Below are 15,969 nucleotides of genomic sequence, written 5' to 3' on the forward strand. Positions count from 1 at the left end.
GAAGAAGAAGAAGAAGAAGAAAAGAGAAGACACAAAACAGATGAGGCCTTTAGGCCCCAGTGTATCTAGGGTTGGCTATGGTTCACTATAGTCAAGCTGGTCAGGAAGAGGGCTGTGCTGTATTGTAATGCCCCCAATTAACCTGTAAGCCCCACCAACCTAGGGACCAGGTAACTTTCTAGAATTCTAGGAATTATAGTTCTTTAACAGAACCTCATGGGAAAGTACCTATAGGATTGTCCTTAAACCCCTGTAGCACATGACTCAAGACTATTCTCAGCTAAGAAATTTCAGAAAATGGTTCTGACTATAGTCCATTTTTTCAGTCAGTATTTAGTATTTAATAAAGCTTGCCTTAAATTTGGCTAAAATGGTGGGCTTGGTTTTTCTCTGGCAAATCTCAGGGTTAGCAATACCAAGGACATTTAAGGGTCAATTAATACATATGGGTTTTTAAAAAAACAAAACAAAACCACACTTAAATGCCCATGAGTCATGTGGTGGGCTCTTCCTTAGCCTGTGGAAATGAGACAGTCGGAGTGCTGGAAATGAATGTGTATCCCCGAGTTTGCCTGCATGCATTTGGAGTTTCCATGTCCTGCAGGAATGGTTCACAGTCAGTGTTCCCTGTGATCAACTTCATAGCCCTCAGGATGTTTCATAGGTGAAGAAATGACCTCAGAGAGGTTACACAACTTATTTCAGGTCACTTGTTTAGAAGAATAGACACTTATCTGCATCTGGCTTCAAATACCACCTAAGTTTGCCTTTTGACCCTGATAGACTCGAGAGGAATCCTCAGCTGCATAAAACATGCTACAGGAATCCAGAGAAGCAAGGATCCTGATATAAAGAGAAATTTGCTCTGAAGGACCACCCAGAAGGGTACCTGGTTCTTTTCCTCTCTTTTCTCACTTGCAAACAGTCAAAAATAAACTACTCACAAAATACTAGAACCAGGGGTGCAGAAAGGTACAATTTAAACGGCCACGGGGCTTGCATGTCACCAGACCCCTAAAGTAGAAAACTTCCCCAAAATAGAAACAGACAGGAGGTGGCTCCCATGCACCCACACCATCCCCATGACTCATGTGGTAGGCTCTTCCTTAGCCTGTGGAAATGAGACAATCGTAGTACTGGAAATGAATGTGTATCCCTGAGTTTGCCTGAATGCATTTGGAGCCTTCATGTCTTGTAGCAATGGTTCACAGCCGATGTTCCTCCTTCTGGTCGGCTTCAGTTCTCAACAGGTGGCTCTTCAGAATATTGAACTTTAAGTATGGGACAGAACATGTAGTCACATGTACTCTCCCATTGCCATAGACTCTGGGTTCCAGTCCTGTTACACCACCCCCTACTCCTTGCCTGTCTGCTCTGCTGTTCTTTCTACTCAGCTGAGCAAGAAGTTGGAAGGATGAATCTGGGCTCCTTTGATACCGACAAGTTTTTTCTTTTGAGGAAAATATATACCATCTTTCTGGATCATAGAAACTGAATAAAATCAAGTTGGTGTTGGAACACTAGCTGAGAATTTGCTAAGTTCTCATAAGTAGAAGCAAAAGAGACCGAAAAGGGACTGTTGTCAGCAATAGCGTTCTTGTGGAACTCGGCCATTCTTGGACCCTGTGTACCTGGGAAATCCCAGGTTCATTGAAACTGCCTGCCCACCCTTTCCTGTCTCGTCTTTGGCTGACTTCAGCCATACAAACGTCCCTTTCATCCATCTGACCTCATACACCCTCCACGCAGAAGGCACAGACTTGGCTAACAATACCCCTCGTGCTTCCATTTTTGCTTTGCTTTATTTTTTATTTTTTTTGTTTTTGTTTTGTTTTGGTTCGTTTTGTTTTGTTTGAGACAGGGTCCAGCCTGGACTAGACCAAATTCATGATCCTCTGTATGCTAGGATTTCAGCCATGTGCCACCATGCTGAAGCCAGTGCTTCCATTCCTGAAATCCCAAAGTCTAGTCTGACCCCAATTCCCACTCTTCTTTTTATAGTCTATTCACTTCTTTTCTGTAGCCCACAGACTCACTCAATTTGTAAAGACTGCAGTGTTTTTAAGTTTTTTTTTCCATTAATCCTGTCTTAATCAGTCTTAGTTTGTCTCAGGAGAGAGAAAGAGGTGAAGCACAGAAGTCCAGTGGTTAGGGCTGATGCTGTTCCTGAAACCCAACAGGGAGGGGGAGGAAGGGAGAAGGGTCAGCTGTGTTAGGGGCCTCCAGACAAGCTGGCCAGAACAATGAAGAACAAAGCCTGCACGCTTTTCCGCTGAAGCCCAGAGCCTGGCCTTGGCCTTCTGTGAACAGCTCTAGGAAATGGCTGAGATTCCAGATTTGGAAGGAAGAGACTGGTAAACAGGAGCTGGGCTCTGAGGAGAAAGCAGCCTCTCTGGGTTTCAGGGAGGAGCCAATGCAGTCAGTTAGTTGTTGTGTAGGTTGTGTGTTATGTAGCCATAGAAGACAGGTGTCAGACCAGGCCAGCCTCGGAAGGCTTCATTACGACCATCTTCCCAGTCCTAGAACCCATCCCACTGATGATGCTTCAGAGAATTTCAGTGATGGGATGTGCACAAAAACACAGGTGACACCCGTGTGTCCATACCGAGTCTATCTCATGCCTAATCTCATTCCAGTTTTACTCTGGATCTCAAGGTGGTGTCTACTATTAATATCCCCATTTTACAGGTATGAAAACTGGCTTTGAGGATGAAGGAATCTGCCCAAGAGCCCACAGACATCATTTCCAAATCTTTTGATGAAAATGCGTACATAGTCCATGGGTTTTCTTTTTCTCTTTTTCTTTTCTTTTCTTTTCTTTTCTTTTCTTTTCTTTTCTTTTCTTTTCTTTTCTTTTCTTTTTTAAACAGGGTTTCTCTGTGTAGCCCTGGCTATCCTGGACCTCACTTTGTAGACCAGGCTGGCCTTGAACTCAGAAATCCGCCTGCCTCTGCCTCCCAAGTGCTGGGATTAAAGGCGTGCACCACCACTGCCCGGCTAGTTCATGGGTTTTCAAAGCTTAAGGTTCTGAGTCATTCCTACATTCTAGCCTCCCAAGACTCAGTCTACCTGCTCCTGGGGATTGGACCAGAGATAGACACTTGCTACCTCCTGACCCCCATGTGCCCCTTGCTTTCTTGGCCTGTAAGCCCTTTGGACTCTATCTTCAGCTCCTTACTCCTGTGTCTGAGGCTCAACCTCTGGTTTTCCTCCTCCTCTATGAGGTGGCTGACTAATGGGAAAAAAACGATAGAGACCAAGATTAAACATAAGCTTTGAACAGAGCTATGGAGTTGGCAGATTGTATGGGTACAATTGGGATCAGTGTGAGGATTTCATTTAAGAAACCCTAACTCAGACATGAAGTAAACCCTTAGCCTGCAGTTAGCATCCCAGGGATTACAGCTGAAGTGTAGAGGTCAGAGAGTTTCTCACCTCTGGTCCCCTCCCAGTTCTCTAAGGCATGAGGGCCAGGCAGGAAGCATCCATTTCCTCAAAGCTGCTTCCCTACTGGGACAGAGTCTCAGTCACAAACAACTACCACCACCCCACCCCTCCCCTTCTTCCCTTATTGCTGTGAGCTCAGAACAACAGGACAAAAGTGTATGGGACAAGGAGAGGAGCCGAGAGCAGCCATGGGCTCAGGAGGAACGGGCCTCGTGGGGACTGAGTGGCCTCTGCCTCTGCTGCTGCTTTTCATCATGGGTGAGTAGGGCCCTCTCTCTCCTAACTCCTGGATTCATGGCAGGATCCACGGTCTGGATCCAAAGCCAGCAGGACAAAGGAGCATCTCTGTTGTCTGGTGTCTTTCTTCTAATTAGCAGTAAAGTATCAGAGACAAAGATGGGGGTTGAGGGTGTGTGTGTGTGTGTGTGTGTGTGTGCAACAGAGAAAGAGCTATGCAGATCTTGACCTATGGACTCAGACCTTCTCCCCTCCTAGTTAGCTTCTTATTTGGAAATAAATGTTCAGTAAGATAAGCCTACATAAGACTACAGATTCCTACACAAGACATAGAAGGGGTGCAGTACAGGAGTCTCTCTTTCCCTCTTAGGAGGTGAGGCTCTGGATTCTCCACCCCAGATCCTAGTTCACCCTCAGGACCAGCTACTTCAGGGCTCTGGCCCAGCCAAGATGAGGTGCAGATCATCCGGCCAACCACCCCCCACTATCCGCTGGCTGCTGAATGGGCAGCCCCTCAGCATGGCCACCCCAGACATACATTACCTTTTGCCGGATGGGACCCTCCTGCTACATCGGCCCTCTGTCCAGGGACGGCCACAAGATGACCAGAACATCCTCTCAGCAATCCTGGGTGTCTACACATGTGAAGCCAGCAACCGGCTGGGCACAGCAGTGAGCCGGGGTGCTAGGCTGTCTGTGGCTGGTGAGGCTTGGGAGGGTAGGCCCAGGGTGAAGCAGAGTTAGGCTGAGATACTTGCGTCCAGGGAAATATGAGGGTCTGTCTGTGAAGGGAGGCCGGGACTGAGAGGCTTGGGATGGAGGACTAGGTTAAACTAGACATAGAGGGGCAAGGAAGTGGTAGAGCAGAATTGGGTAAGCATGTTCGGATAAGCCATCCATGTTAGGATGTTAGAAGGACTCAGGGTGGGTAGACATGCTTCCTGCTGATTTGCTGACTTCCCAATAGTCCTCCAGGAGGACTTCCAGATCCAACCTCGGGACACAGTGGCCGTGGTGGGTGAGAGCTTGGTTCTTGAGTGTGGTCCTCCCTGGGGCTACCCAAAACCCTCGGTCTCATGGTGGAAAGACGGGAAACCCCTGGTCCTCCAGCCAGGGAGGCGCACAGTGAGTGAACCCCACTTCCTGGGAACTCCTTTGCCCATACATCATCCTGTCCTGGGCACATTGAGCATCTGACCCACCCTCCAACCTCTAAGATTCTCACATTGAAGACTTCATGGAGTATCTGAACCTGACAGGTATCTGGGGATTCCCTGATGGTGTCAAAAGCAGAGAAGAATGACTCGGGGACCTATATGTGTATGGCCACCAACAATGCTGGGCAACGGGAGAGCCGAGCAGCCAGGGTGTCTATCCAGGGTAAGGACAGGAGTCATCTACAATCTAATAAGGGCTCAGGAGATAACTCTGTGGGTAAGGTGCTGGCTTCACATACGTGAGAAGTCAAGTTCTCCAGCACTCATATAAAAGCAGAGTGTGACAGTGAATGTCGATCATCCCAGTGCTGATGTGGAGTACAGACAGGTAAATCCCAGAAGCTAACCAGACAGTCTAGTCTACACAGTGAGTTCCAGGTTCAGTGAAAGACCTTGTCTCAAAAAATAAGATAGAGAGCAATAATAAGGGAAGACTCTGTTGTCAACTTTTGGCTTCCATATGCACGCTTATTCACATACATGCATATAAACATACACTTAAACTCACACTCAAAGTTCAAGGTAAGGTAGGAGACTCCAGTTAGTGTGGTCACCAGGTATGGAGTTTGGGGTCCAAGTGATGAGGCCAAATGGGCATAGGAATACTCTAGAGCTGAAAACTCTGGGAGCCAAGTTTGTCCACGATGAAGGTATGTTCCACTCCTCCATCCCAGTCCTGTGTTCCTCCACAGAATCCCAGGACCACAAGGAACATCTAGAGCTTCTGGCTGTTCGCATTCAGCTGGAAAATGTGACCCTACTAAACCCAGAACCTGTAAAAGGTCCCAAGCCTGGGCCAGCCGTGTGGCTCAGCTGGAAGGTGAGACAGAGGTCCCAGAAAACACCCAGAGCTCAGATTAGGGTTGCCGTGAGCTCCCTAGTCACTTATCGTTGCTCTGACTTCTTCCCAGGTGAGCGGCCCTGCTGCACCTGCTGAGTCATACACAGCTCTGTTCAGGGCTCAGAGGTCCCCCAGGGACCAGGGATCTCCATGGACAGAGGTGCTGCTGCGTGGCTTGCAGAGTGCAAAGCTTGGGGGTCTCCACTGGGGCCAAGACTATGAATTCAAAGTGAGACCGTCCTCCGGCCGGGCTCGAGGTCCTGACAGCAATGTGTTGCTCCTGAGGCTGCCTGAACAGGGTCAGTCAAGGATTCTGCTTAGCCTGGGGGAGTGGGGTGGGAGTGGGGGGTGGGGGGCTCCCTAACTATTCCAATCCAGTCTGGAAGTTAGGAATACTCCTATTTGTGGACTCTCCTGTGCAGAGTGAAGCAAACAGCTGTAAAAAGTGACTTTCCTTGTGGAACTCTGGCTCTCCATAACCACCCTCCCTCTCTCTTTTCACCCTCGCACAGAGTCCTCTCCTTTAGTCCTTCTAACAATCTCTTCCTTTTCTCCAGTGCCCAGTGCCCCACCTCAAGGAGTGACCTTAAGATCTGGCAATGGTAGTGTCTTTGTGAGTTGGGCTCCACCACCTGCTGAAAACCATAATGGTGTCATCCGTGGTTACCAGGTATTCCTACAAAATGACCCTGACCAGCACTCCTGTCCCCTGGAGTTCCACATAACCTTTCCCTGACTGCTACAAACCAGTCTCTAAGTCAAAAGGGGAAGGGATTTGCTTTTCTTGAGCAGTGAGCAAGGGCCTACTTAGTCAGGCAGACCCTGCCAAGCCTCTTATAAGCTACTGTCTCATATCATTTCACAAGCAGCCTTAGGCTAAGATCTCTAATTTTCACATGGAATGCCAGATTATGGTCGTAGATGGAAAAGAAAGAACAGAAATCAAACCAGACTGTGTTAGACGTAAGTCTTTAAAGACTGGAGTGCTTGAAATGTGGGTGCTGGGCAGGCAAGGGGCAAATCACCTGAAAATTCCTTAGGAAGGCAGACTCTCAGGCCCGTTCCTAGGCCCCCTGAATTGGAAAGTGGAGATGAGACTTGATACCTGTATCAAGCCTGTTGGTGACTCAAAAGCACACTGAACCACTTGTCCTGGGTGTAATGTAACAGATTACTTCACCTTTCTGTCTGTCTATAAAGAAGTCTCTCTTGATAGATGGGGAAGGCAAGGTCCTGTGGTGTTGTCTCATGGGATAGCCCCCAGGAACACCACATGCCCAGTTGTACATGAAATGCTCTGCTGCTAGGATGGTACTATGGACAACCAATCACCTTTGCTCATGCCCTAGGTCTGGAGCCTGGGCAATGCCTCATTGCCTGCTGCCAACTGGACCGTAGTGGGTGAACAGACACAGCTGGAGATCGCCACACGACTGCCAGGCTCCTATTGTGTGCAAGTGGCTGCAGTCACTGGAGCTGGTGCTGGAGAGCTCAGTACCCCTGTCTGCCTCCTTTTAGGTGAGAGAAAGGCTCTCTCCATATCCTCCACTCCACCCCCATGCCGTCCTTCTGTCTCCCGGTTCCTGTCTTACATTTTCAGCTCCTCTCTCTCCTGTCTGTTGGTCTCCCTCACTGTCCCACTTGCCCTCCCTCTGAGCTCCACATCCCAAACAGAGCAGGCCATGGAGCAATCAGCACGAGACCCCAGGAAACATGTTCCCTGGACCCTGGAACAGCTGAGGGACACCTTGAGACGACCAGAAGTCATTGCCAGTAGTGCTGTCCTACTCTGGTTGCTGCTACTAGGCATTGCTGTGTGTATCTACAGACGACGCAAAGCTGGGGTGCACCTGGGCCCAGGTGAGAGAAGAGAGCCCATGTGTATAGGTCTCCCCGGGCCCAGCCAGAATGCCATAGGGGAAGATGCTGGGCTCTTCATGTAGCTGTTCCCTTATTTTCTTCCAGGTCTGTACAGATACACCAGCGAGGACGCCATTTTAAAACACAGGTGAGAGGCTAAAAAGGAACCCTTAGAGAGGTCACAGAGTTCAGAGTGAGTAGAGTCTTAGCAGGAAATCAGTTGGAGTTTACTCTACACTCCTACCAGGCAATATAGGGTCCTAGTACCTGAAACTCTCTTGGACTCTGTGTGACAATGAATCTGTAGTCCTCTTGTCTGCTGAGTGACTACATCGGCCTCCTGACCTCTGTTGTCCTTGTCACCTACTCTCACTACGCTTGCTATTAAGTGAGTAGTAGTTTCTTTCCTCTGTGTTCCCACTGTGTTTACCTCTGATAGCATCTTTGCATTCTATACACTGCCTGCCTCTTGAGCCATCCACCTGTCTTGCACATGCTGCATACTTCCAGTAGGGGGCGTCCAGCTCCTAGGTTATAAATTGTTACTCGTTGTTCCAAACCTGGGTCAAACAATAGGTACCTCTGCTCCAACTGCTTATTACCAGAGTTAGTCTGTAGTTAAGATACACAATACTAAGAAAAAATACATTCTCCCTCCAACCCTCACCCCCCTGAACAATACACCATGGGCGGAGTTTTACACTAGAAAAACATTTCCTCTCTTTGTCAACTTCATTACTCTTTCACTATGGGTCTGAATTGTTTGAGGAGAGTTTATTGAGTACCTACTGTGTACTGGATGTGTCAGTGAGTACCTACTGTGTACTGGATGTGTCAAGCCCTCAGGCTACCAATTTTCTTTCATATTCTCAGCCCAGAACAAGGTTCCAGGCTGCCTGGTACTGTGTTCCTGAGTTTTTCTTTGGTCTCTGGCTTCTGTCTCCTGACTACATTCTGCCTTTGTCTCCTCTGCTCCTCTGAATTCCATTCTCCTCGAGGGGAATTCTATTCAGATCGGCTCATCCATTCCTTTGGAACAGTCTCTATCCACCAGGAACTTGCAGACTAGGCAGAGACAGGCAGGAGAGCAACCTGGAATTGGATGTGCAGTGTGGACCCAATGCATGGAAGGGGACAGAGGAACCAAAGAAAGAGGAGCCCACACTTACCCTCTGAACGCGTGGGGAGAAGGAGAAATAGCTTGCTATATTCATGGGAAATGTAAACCATTGTTCTGGCTGGGATATATGTATAAGTCAGAACAAAGAATAATGCTAAAAGCTGGAAGCCCAACCAAGGAAGCTTAGACATGCTAGGCATCTGAACTCTGTCTTGGTAAATAAGGAGCAATTGAAGGTTCTAGGCAGAGTAATTTTAGCAAACCACTGATTTTGAAGGATTATTCAGGCAGTGGGGAAGCCAACAGCCATTGTAGCAAGCTTCTATTCTGCCAACAGAATGATTTCAAGTTTTCTCAACTCAAATTTCACAGCATCAGAGGACCTCTGTTGTCATTTAACAGTTGAGGAAGCAGAGTGGCTCGGTTCTCTGAGTAGATTTATTTCCTGGGTTGTGCAGATAAACTGTGGCAGGTAGGGATTTTCTATTTGTGTTTTCCTGGCTCCATACTTGTTCTTTTCATCTCAGTACCTGTAACAGTCGCACCTAAACCCCCCCAACTCTCGACAAATTAGCTTTTTCCTAATCCCAAGATAGAAAGATATATGCTGAGTTCAGGGACACCTAATTAAAGCAAACACTACCATTTCTGCTCCTCTGAGCTGGACGTCTTGACTAATTTGGTTCCTATTCCTCCTGCCTTGCCTTGTCACCCCACCACATCCCAGGATGGACCACAGTGACTCCCCATGGCTGGCAGACACCTGGCGTTCCACCTCTGGCTCTCGAGACCTGAGCAGCAGCAGCAGCCTCAGTAGTCGTCTGGGATTGGACCCTCGGGACCCACTAGAGGGCAGGCGCTCCTGTAACTATGCCTTCTGCACAGGGATCTCCGGGATGCAAAGGGGAGGAGGGGTGCAATGTGCTCACTATAACTCCTTTTGTCGTTATTTTTAATGTTAGTGATCTCCTGGGACCCTCGAAGCCCCGGTGTACCCCTGCTTCCAGACACGAGCACGTTTTACGGCTCCCTCATTGCAGAGCAGCCTTCCAGCCCTCCAGTCCGGCCAAGCCCCAAGACACCAGCTGCTCGGCGCTTTCCACCCAAGTTGGCTGGAACCTCCAGCCCCTGGGCTAGCTCAGATAGTCTCTGCAGCCGCAGGGGACTCTGTTCCCCACGCATGTCTCTGACCCCTACAGAGGCTTGGAAGGCCAAAAAGAAGCAGGGTGAGGATGGGAGAAAAGCCACACTCTGGGGCAGATGGGGGTGGGACTAGTAGTGGTAATGTGGTCCGCTGGCCCACAGACCTCTATTTCCACGCTCGGGGGGATGATTGCTCAGCTCCTCTTTACAATAGTGGGCCTTGGCTCTGCACTCAATTTAACACAAAGGACATTTAACAAGCATCACTGCAAGCCCGGCGTGGGAGTACAAGAGACATAGGGCACACCCTTTTCTGTCTTCTGAACACCGTCTGTGACGACCGACAAACACGTATAGTTGGATCCAGTCCCCTATAATATGAAGAGATACCTGTCATACTTACAGGACAGATTTATCTCTTTATTTCCAGCTGCCTGTTTTGACTTTCTAGAAGAAAACCACTATAATCTCCATTTCTCAAGCAACGTCTTGTGTTGTTTGAGAAACGTGCTAGCTGCCTTACTCGTCTTTGTTATCGTGTGTCATCCTTGAAGCAAATTAGCTGAATGGACATTGCTTCTCTAATTTTACAGGGAGGCAAAATTTGACACAATGTTCGGGTAACTTGTTCAAAATTCCAGAATAAGATGCAGAGCTCAACTTTAAAGTCAGGATAATTTGTCTCCAAAGGCTACAGAATCTCCAGGGAATTACTTAGCACTGTCCCTGCTTTGAGGGCTGTTTTCCTAGCTGCTGTCCTACAAGGCAAGGCATTGCACTTTGCCTGCCATCTTTATAGACTCTCTGAACTGCTTAAAGTGACTTAGCAGATGCTTTTATAGTCAGTTGTATTTAAGTAGATAAAATCCAACTTCAGTTTAAAAAAAAAGGCAAGGGTGGATGAAGAGTAATTAAGAGCTTGTTCAGTATGGACAATTTTATGTGACTGTAAATATTAATAAGCTGGCATTCTTTCCTATTTTGCCTCAGGGCTATTGCGTGATCAATCTTGAGTGGTAATGAAATGCCAGCTAAAATAGTTGGAATAAGTCTCATTTAGGGGTCATAAACTCAGTGGCAAAGCCTGCATTTGGCATGCAACTGGCCCCGAATTCAATCTTCCAACCAAGCAACCAGCCAGCCAAACAAACAAACAAACAAACAAACAAACAAACAGTTTTCTTCTGTGGAAAGCCACAGTGACTTTAATGGAATATATGATTCCTCTTGGCAAAGAGGAGTTAGTTTCTCCAGCCATTTATTTCTTTTCTCCTTCCCTCTCTTCCTCCCTCTCTTCTGTCTTCCTTTTATCCCTTCGTTGCTGGGGCTTGAATCAGGGGCTTCACATGCTAAGATTCACCTCACCCTAACCCTGTTTTCCCACCTCCCCAGTCAATTAAACAGCCAAGTATCCCAGGACAAGGGATACTTGCAATGTGAGAAATGAAAATCATTAACAGATTCTCTCTGAGAAGAGGAATATTTGTCTTCATGGAGCAGAAATCGATGGGAGAGCAGTAGGGGAGGCTAGAGATCAGCAACACTGGAATGCACACATCCCAGAAAAGAACATTGGTTTCAGAATATCTGTCTGGAGCCAGAAGCTTTACTATCTGTTGTTATTGAATCCTCAACATCACCCTTTGAAGTGATTGTTCACAAATGAACTTGATGTTCATAAAGCTTGATGCATGTCACTGAGGTCATACAGCTAAAACAGCCAGTGTGCTTTCCAGTTTATCAGGTCTGGAAAGAGATGGGAGCAGAGAGGAGGGGCTAACTCCCTCTTCCTCCCTCTAGATTCAAGGTCCCAGGACTGAGTGAGTGAATTACAAGGTTAAAGACGGGACCTATGATTGAGGTCTGAAAAGCCTACTCTCGCTGTCCGTAAGAGCTGTCTTTCTCTTCTAGAATTGCACCAAGCTAACAGCTCCCCACTGCTCCGGGGCAGCCACCCCATGGAAATCTGGGCCTGGGAGTTGGGAAGCAGAGCCTCCAAGAACCTTTCTCAAAGCCCAGGTGAGAGTGGGGAAGTGAGGGGTAAGGCAGGTTTTCAGGCCCACTAGTCCAGGCCCTTCTGCTATGGTGTGAATGTGGGGGGTGGGGGGTAGAGGAGGTTAAGTGGACTGGGCAGTACACTGGGGTCTGAGCAGGTTGGAATCCGTACTGCATGGAATTCTAGAGAATCTGTTGTTCTCAAGCCCAAACTCTTGTTCTCCAGGAGAAGCGCCCCGAGCCGTGGTATCCTGGCGTGCTGTGGGACCACAACTTCACCGCAACTCCAGTGAGCTGGCATCTCGTCCACTCCCTCCAACACCCCTTTCTCTTCGTGGAGCTTCCAGTCCTGATCCACAGAGCCAGTAAGAGGGCACGGGTCGGGAAACTGAGGGCGTTGGGAGAGGTTGATGAGACAAGACTCATGATGTGGGCCTGGAGAGTGATCTAAGAGTAACTAATCTGTCTCTCCCCTCCCCCACCCAGGTGTGTGGAGAAGCTCCAAGCTCCCTCCTCTGACCCGCTGCCAGCAGCCCCTCTCTCCGTCCTCAACTCTTCCAGGCCTTCCAGCCCCCAGGCCTCTTTCCTCTCCTGTCCTAGCCCATCCTCCAGCAACCTGTCCAGCTCCTCGCTGTCATCCTTAGAGGAGGAGGAGGATCAGGACAGCGTGCTCACCCCGGAGGAGGTAGCCCTGTGCCTGGAGCTCAGTGATGGGGAGGAGACACCCACGTGAGTACTCTGGGAGAGCCGAAACACTACAGCTAAGCATGCTAGGGAGCACGCGGCCTCAATTGCCATGCTCCTGCTACTGTGCCCTAACCAGTGTCCTGTCTCCCATTTTTGCCTTTTAGGAACAGTGTATCTCCTATGCCAAGAGCTCCTTCCCCCACAACAACCTACGGCTATATCAGCATACCAACCTGCTCAGGACTGGCAGACATGGGCAGAGCTGGCAGGGGCGTGGGGTCTGAGGTTGGGAACTTACTGTGTCCACCTCGGCCCTGCCCCACCCCTACACCCAGCGAGGGCTCCCTGGCCAATGGTTGGGGCTCAGCTTCTGAGGATAATGTCCCCAGCGCCAGGGCCAGCCTGGTTAGCTCCTCTGATGGCTCCTTCCTCGCTGATACTCACTTTGCTCGTGCCCTGGCTGTGGCTGTGGATAGCTTTGGCCTCAGTCTGGATCCCAGGGAAGCTGACTGTGTCTTCACTGGTACGTGGGCCCACCCACTTTTCTTAGCACGGACCCAGCTCCCTTTTTCCCTAAACAAGAGTCAAGGCTTCCTAGTCACCATTAACCCTCACAGTCATTTAAACAATTAGTTTTATTGTGGTGGCACATACCTGAAATCTCAGCATTTGGGTAGGAAAAACAGAAAAATGATGAGTTCCAGGTCAGTCTGAGCTACAAAGTAGAATTTTGTCTCAAAAGAAGGAGAGGTATTTTTACTGAATGATTGGTATGTCCTAGGTACTAAGAGAAGTGCTTCCCATGGGTAATTAAGAACTCCAGGAGGAATATTCTTTACCTTTCTTTTCCAATGCAGAAAGCACTAGGTCAGGCAGATGCACTGACCACTTTAGGCTCCCCAATAGATCACGGATGAATAGTCCAATTATGAAGCCTAGAGGAATCCAGCTGGGTGGCCCAAAAGCCCCACCTTCAGGACCGTGCTATTCGCCAGATGTGGGTCCCAGAAAGAGCTGCTCCACAACTGGTCTTCTATCAACTGGCACTTCATATGCCTCCTAGCTCCTTCTGGGCTTCCAGGCCTCATGACTGCCTGTCCATGGCTGAGGTTGAGGAATACCTGGTCTCAGTCTCTCCCCATGTCTGCAGGAGGCGATTTAGTGATTACTGGTCCTACACACACACACACACACACACACACACACACACACACACACACTTGTAATCTCACATGCACACTATCTTACCTACCTTTACTCTACCCTTTGGTCTCAAGAAAACCAAGGCCTACAGCAAAGGACAGGATAAAAATTACCCAGGTCAGGGCTAGAGAGATGGCTAAGAGGTAAGAACCCTTTAGTGTTCTTAAAGAGGACTCATGTGCAGGTCTGGTCATCCATGACAGATGGCTCAAAAATCACCTGTAATGTTAGTTCCAGGGGATCTGATGCTCTGTTCTGGCCTCCATGAGCACTGCACTCACAAGCACTTTAACTTATACATACATGTATACTTAAAGACAAAATAAATCTTTATGAAAAAAAATTATATCCAGGTCAAAAACACCCATCACAGAAGGAAGAGGATACCCAACAGTAGGAAATGAAGAGTCCAGAGAGCCAGAGCTGGTCTGGAAGAAAACAAGCCAGACTACTCTGTACAGAAACATATGTTAGGTCCCAGGGGCTGTAGCCATTAGAGCTGATGGACTGAATTAAAGTTGGGTTATATTTAGGGGTAGAGATGTATGTGGACCCTAAATCAGTCCTAAGCTTTCTGCTGTAAATTGGTCCCTAGGAGGTAAATATTAAACCTTCTGACTGATCCACCTTCTTTATCAGATGCCTCATCACCTCCCTCCCCTCGGGGTGATCTCTCCCTGACCCGAAGCTTCTCTCTGCCTTTGTGGGAGTGGAGGCCAGACTGGTTGGAAGATGCTGAGATCAGCCACACCCAGAGACTGGGGAGGGGGCTGCCTCCCTGGCCTCCTGATTCTAGGGTCTCTTCCCAGCGAAGTTGGCTAACTGGTGCTATGCCCAAGGCCGGTGGTAAGTATCTGGCTGACTGGCTAACATTAATTAACAATTAACTAACTAACTAATTAATTAACAATTAATCTTAATTGAGAAGTCCTGGAGAAGAACCAAAAGGGAGCTTGGGGTTTTAGTAACTCTATTCTCCTTCAAATTCCAGGTTCCTCCTGAATTGTCCCTGAGATGGCCAGAAGAGCACTCAGACCACTCTCCTGTCTGTCCCAGGCTTTCTCACATGTGGAGGTCTTAGCCTATGCTTCTCTGTAATAGAAGTCCATCGTCACTAGGCTTCTGGAGAGCTCTGTCATTGGGATTGTTAAAATAAATGAAAGCAAACCAAAATATGATCAAGGGAGTCTTGGATTCCCACTGAGAACAAGACAGCATGACTTGGTTCAGGACAGTAGACTCTCCACAACCAGAACCTTTGGCCTAAGTAAGCCTGACTCTGGATCTCCCACCTTAGTGGATCATGGAAAGAAGGGAAGCCAACCATATCTTCAGGAAGGACACAAATGTTTTTTGGTGAGGGCTATGGTGGAGGACCTGTGGAAGAGCCCTCTCATATCTACTTGGACTCCTTCCTTAGAGGCCAGCTCAACCCTTTCCCCAGTCACACCATGCAAGGAAACTAAAGGAGGAAGGTCGTGGATGCAGTGGGCCCTATACGGCGTCACAGTCAATGCTTCAAAGTGAGATCAATGGAGGAGGCTGAAGGAAAGGACACAGGGGAACAGGGAACCAATGCACTATTCTCATTCTACCGCCACTCTGAGCTTAAGGACCTTAATGCTATAAAACTGTCAAGACGAGTTCTGTGACATCATTCCTTGAGCTCTATTTTGGGAAGGGTACCTGCAGAGGTATAAGAGTTACCTGGGTAGAGAGGGAATCAAGCCTTCATTGTTACTCGGAGAATGGCCTCATTTCTTTCTGGCATGCAATCGAAGGGAATGAGATATACCCGCAAGTTTAAATGAAATGTAAAGAAGAGGAGCTGGTGGGTCTAATGGTCTGTAGATCTTGGGGAGCCAACTCCTGTCTTCTGCAGCCTCAGCTTTGCTCCCTAGAGGTCAGTTCCAGATGGCGTCTTAAAAATAGACAGGGAACTAAATTCTACGGAAGGTAGAATCAACTGGGATACTTGGCTAGTGAACACTTTTTAGACACAACTACAGGACAATCTGGTGGAGGACATGGATCCTGAGCCATTGAAAGTCACTAGAGGGAGAGCTACCTGCATCTCTCACGCATGCTGGGTAAGGTCATGGGCGGAATTGTGCTATAGAGCACCGTCATGGCCAAAGAAGATACCTCTGGTGTGTGTGGAGGGAGGGTGTGTCAGCAGCAGGGCCCAGTGGTGCTACTTCCTAAACCCTGCAGCTCTT

General features: G+C 48.4%; 1 protein-coding gene across 2 annotated transcripts; it reads left to right on the forward strand.

The window, feature by feature from the left end:
* Positions 1 to 3,531: 3,531 nt before the first annotated feature.
* On the forward strand, positions 3,532 to 15,402 carry Robo4 (roundabout guidance receptor 4). 2 transcript variants are annotated; one of them, XM_021172232.2, is made up of 18 exons: positions 3,532 to 3,705; positions 4,055 to 4,387; positions 4,652 to 4,809; positions 4,944 to 5,064; positions 5,594 to 5,721; positions 5,813 to 6,041; positions 6,300 to 6,412; positions 7,092 to 7,260; positions 7,417 to 7,602; positions 7,708 to 7,750; positions 9,450 to 9,586; positions 9,685 to 9,948; positions 11,777 to 11,884; positions 12,087 to 12,225; positions 12,347 to 12,589; positions 12,712 to 13,070; positions 14,390 to 14,596; positions 14,742 to 15,402. In XM_021172232.2, the coding sequence occupies exons 1-18, from the start codon at positions 3,606 to 3,608 to the stop codon at positions 14,750 to 14,752; spliced, it is 3,048 nt and encodes a 1,015-aa protein (XP_021027891.1). In that variant the 5' UTR covers positions 3,532 to 3,605; the 3' UTR covers positions 14,753 to 15,402. The 2 variants fall into 2 exon arrangements, with proteins under 2 accessions (XP_021027891.1, XP_029337901.1); XM_029482041.1 differs by lacking the exon at positions 4,055 to 4,387 and having other exon boundaries at positions 3,553 to 3,705.
* Positions 15,403 to 15,969: the final 567 nt, after the last annotated feature.

This window comes from Mus caroli, chromosome 9 (assembly GCF_900094665.2).
Source record: "Mus caroli chromosome 9, CAROLI_EIJ_v1.1, whole genome shotgun sequence".
Lineage (NCBI taxonomy): Eukaryota > Metazoa > Chordata > Mammalia > Rodentia > Muridae > Mus > Mus caroli.

Coding starts and splice junctions, on each gene's coding strand:
- Robo4 (XM_021172232.2), top strand. CDS start 3,606: ATGGGACAAGGAGAGGAGCCGAGAGCAGCCATGGGCTCAGGAGGAACG. Junction 4,388..4,651: donor TGCTAGGCTGTCTGTGGCTG/GTGAGGCTTGGG, acceptor ACTTCCCAATAG/TCCTCCAGGAGGACTTCCAG. Junction 11,885..12,086: donor GAACCTTTCTCAAAGCCCAG/GTGAGAGTGGGG, acceptor CTTGTTCTCCAG/GAGAAGCGCCCCGAGCCGTG.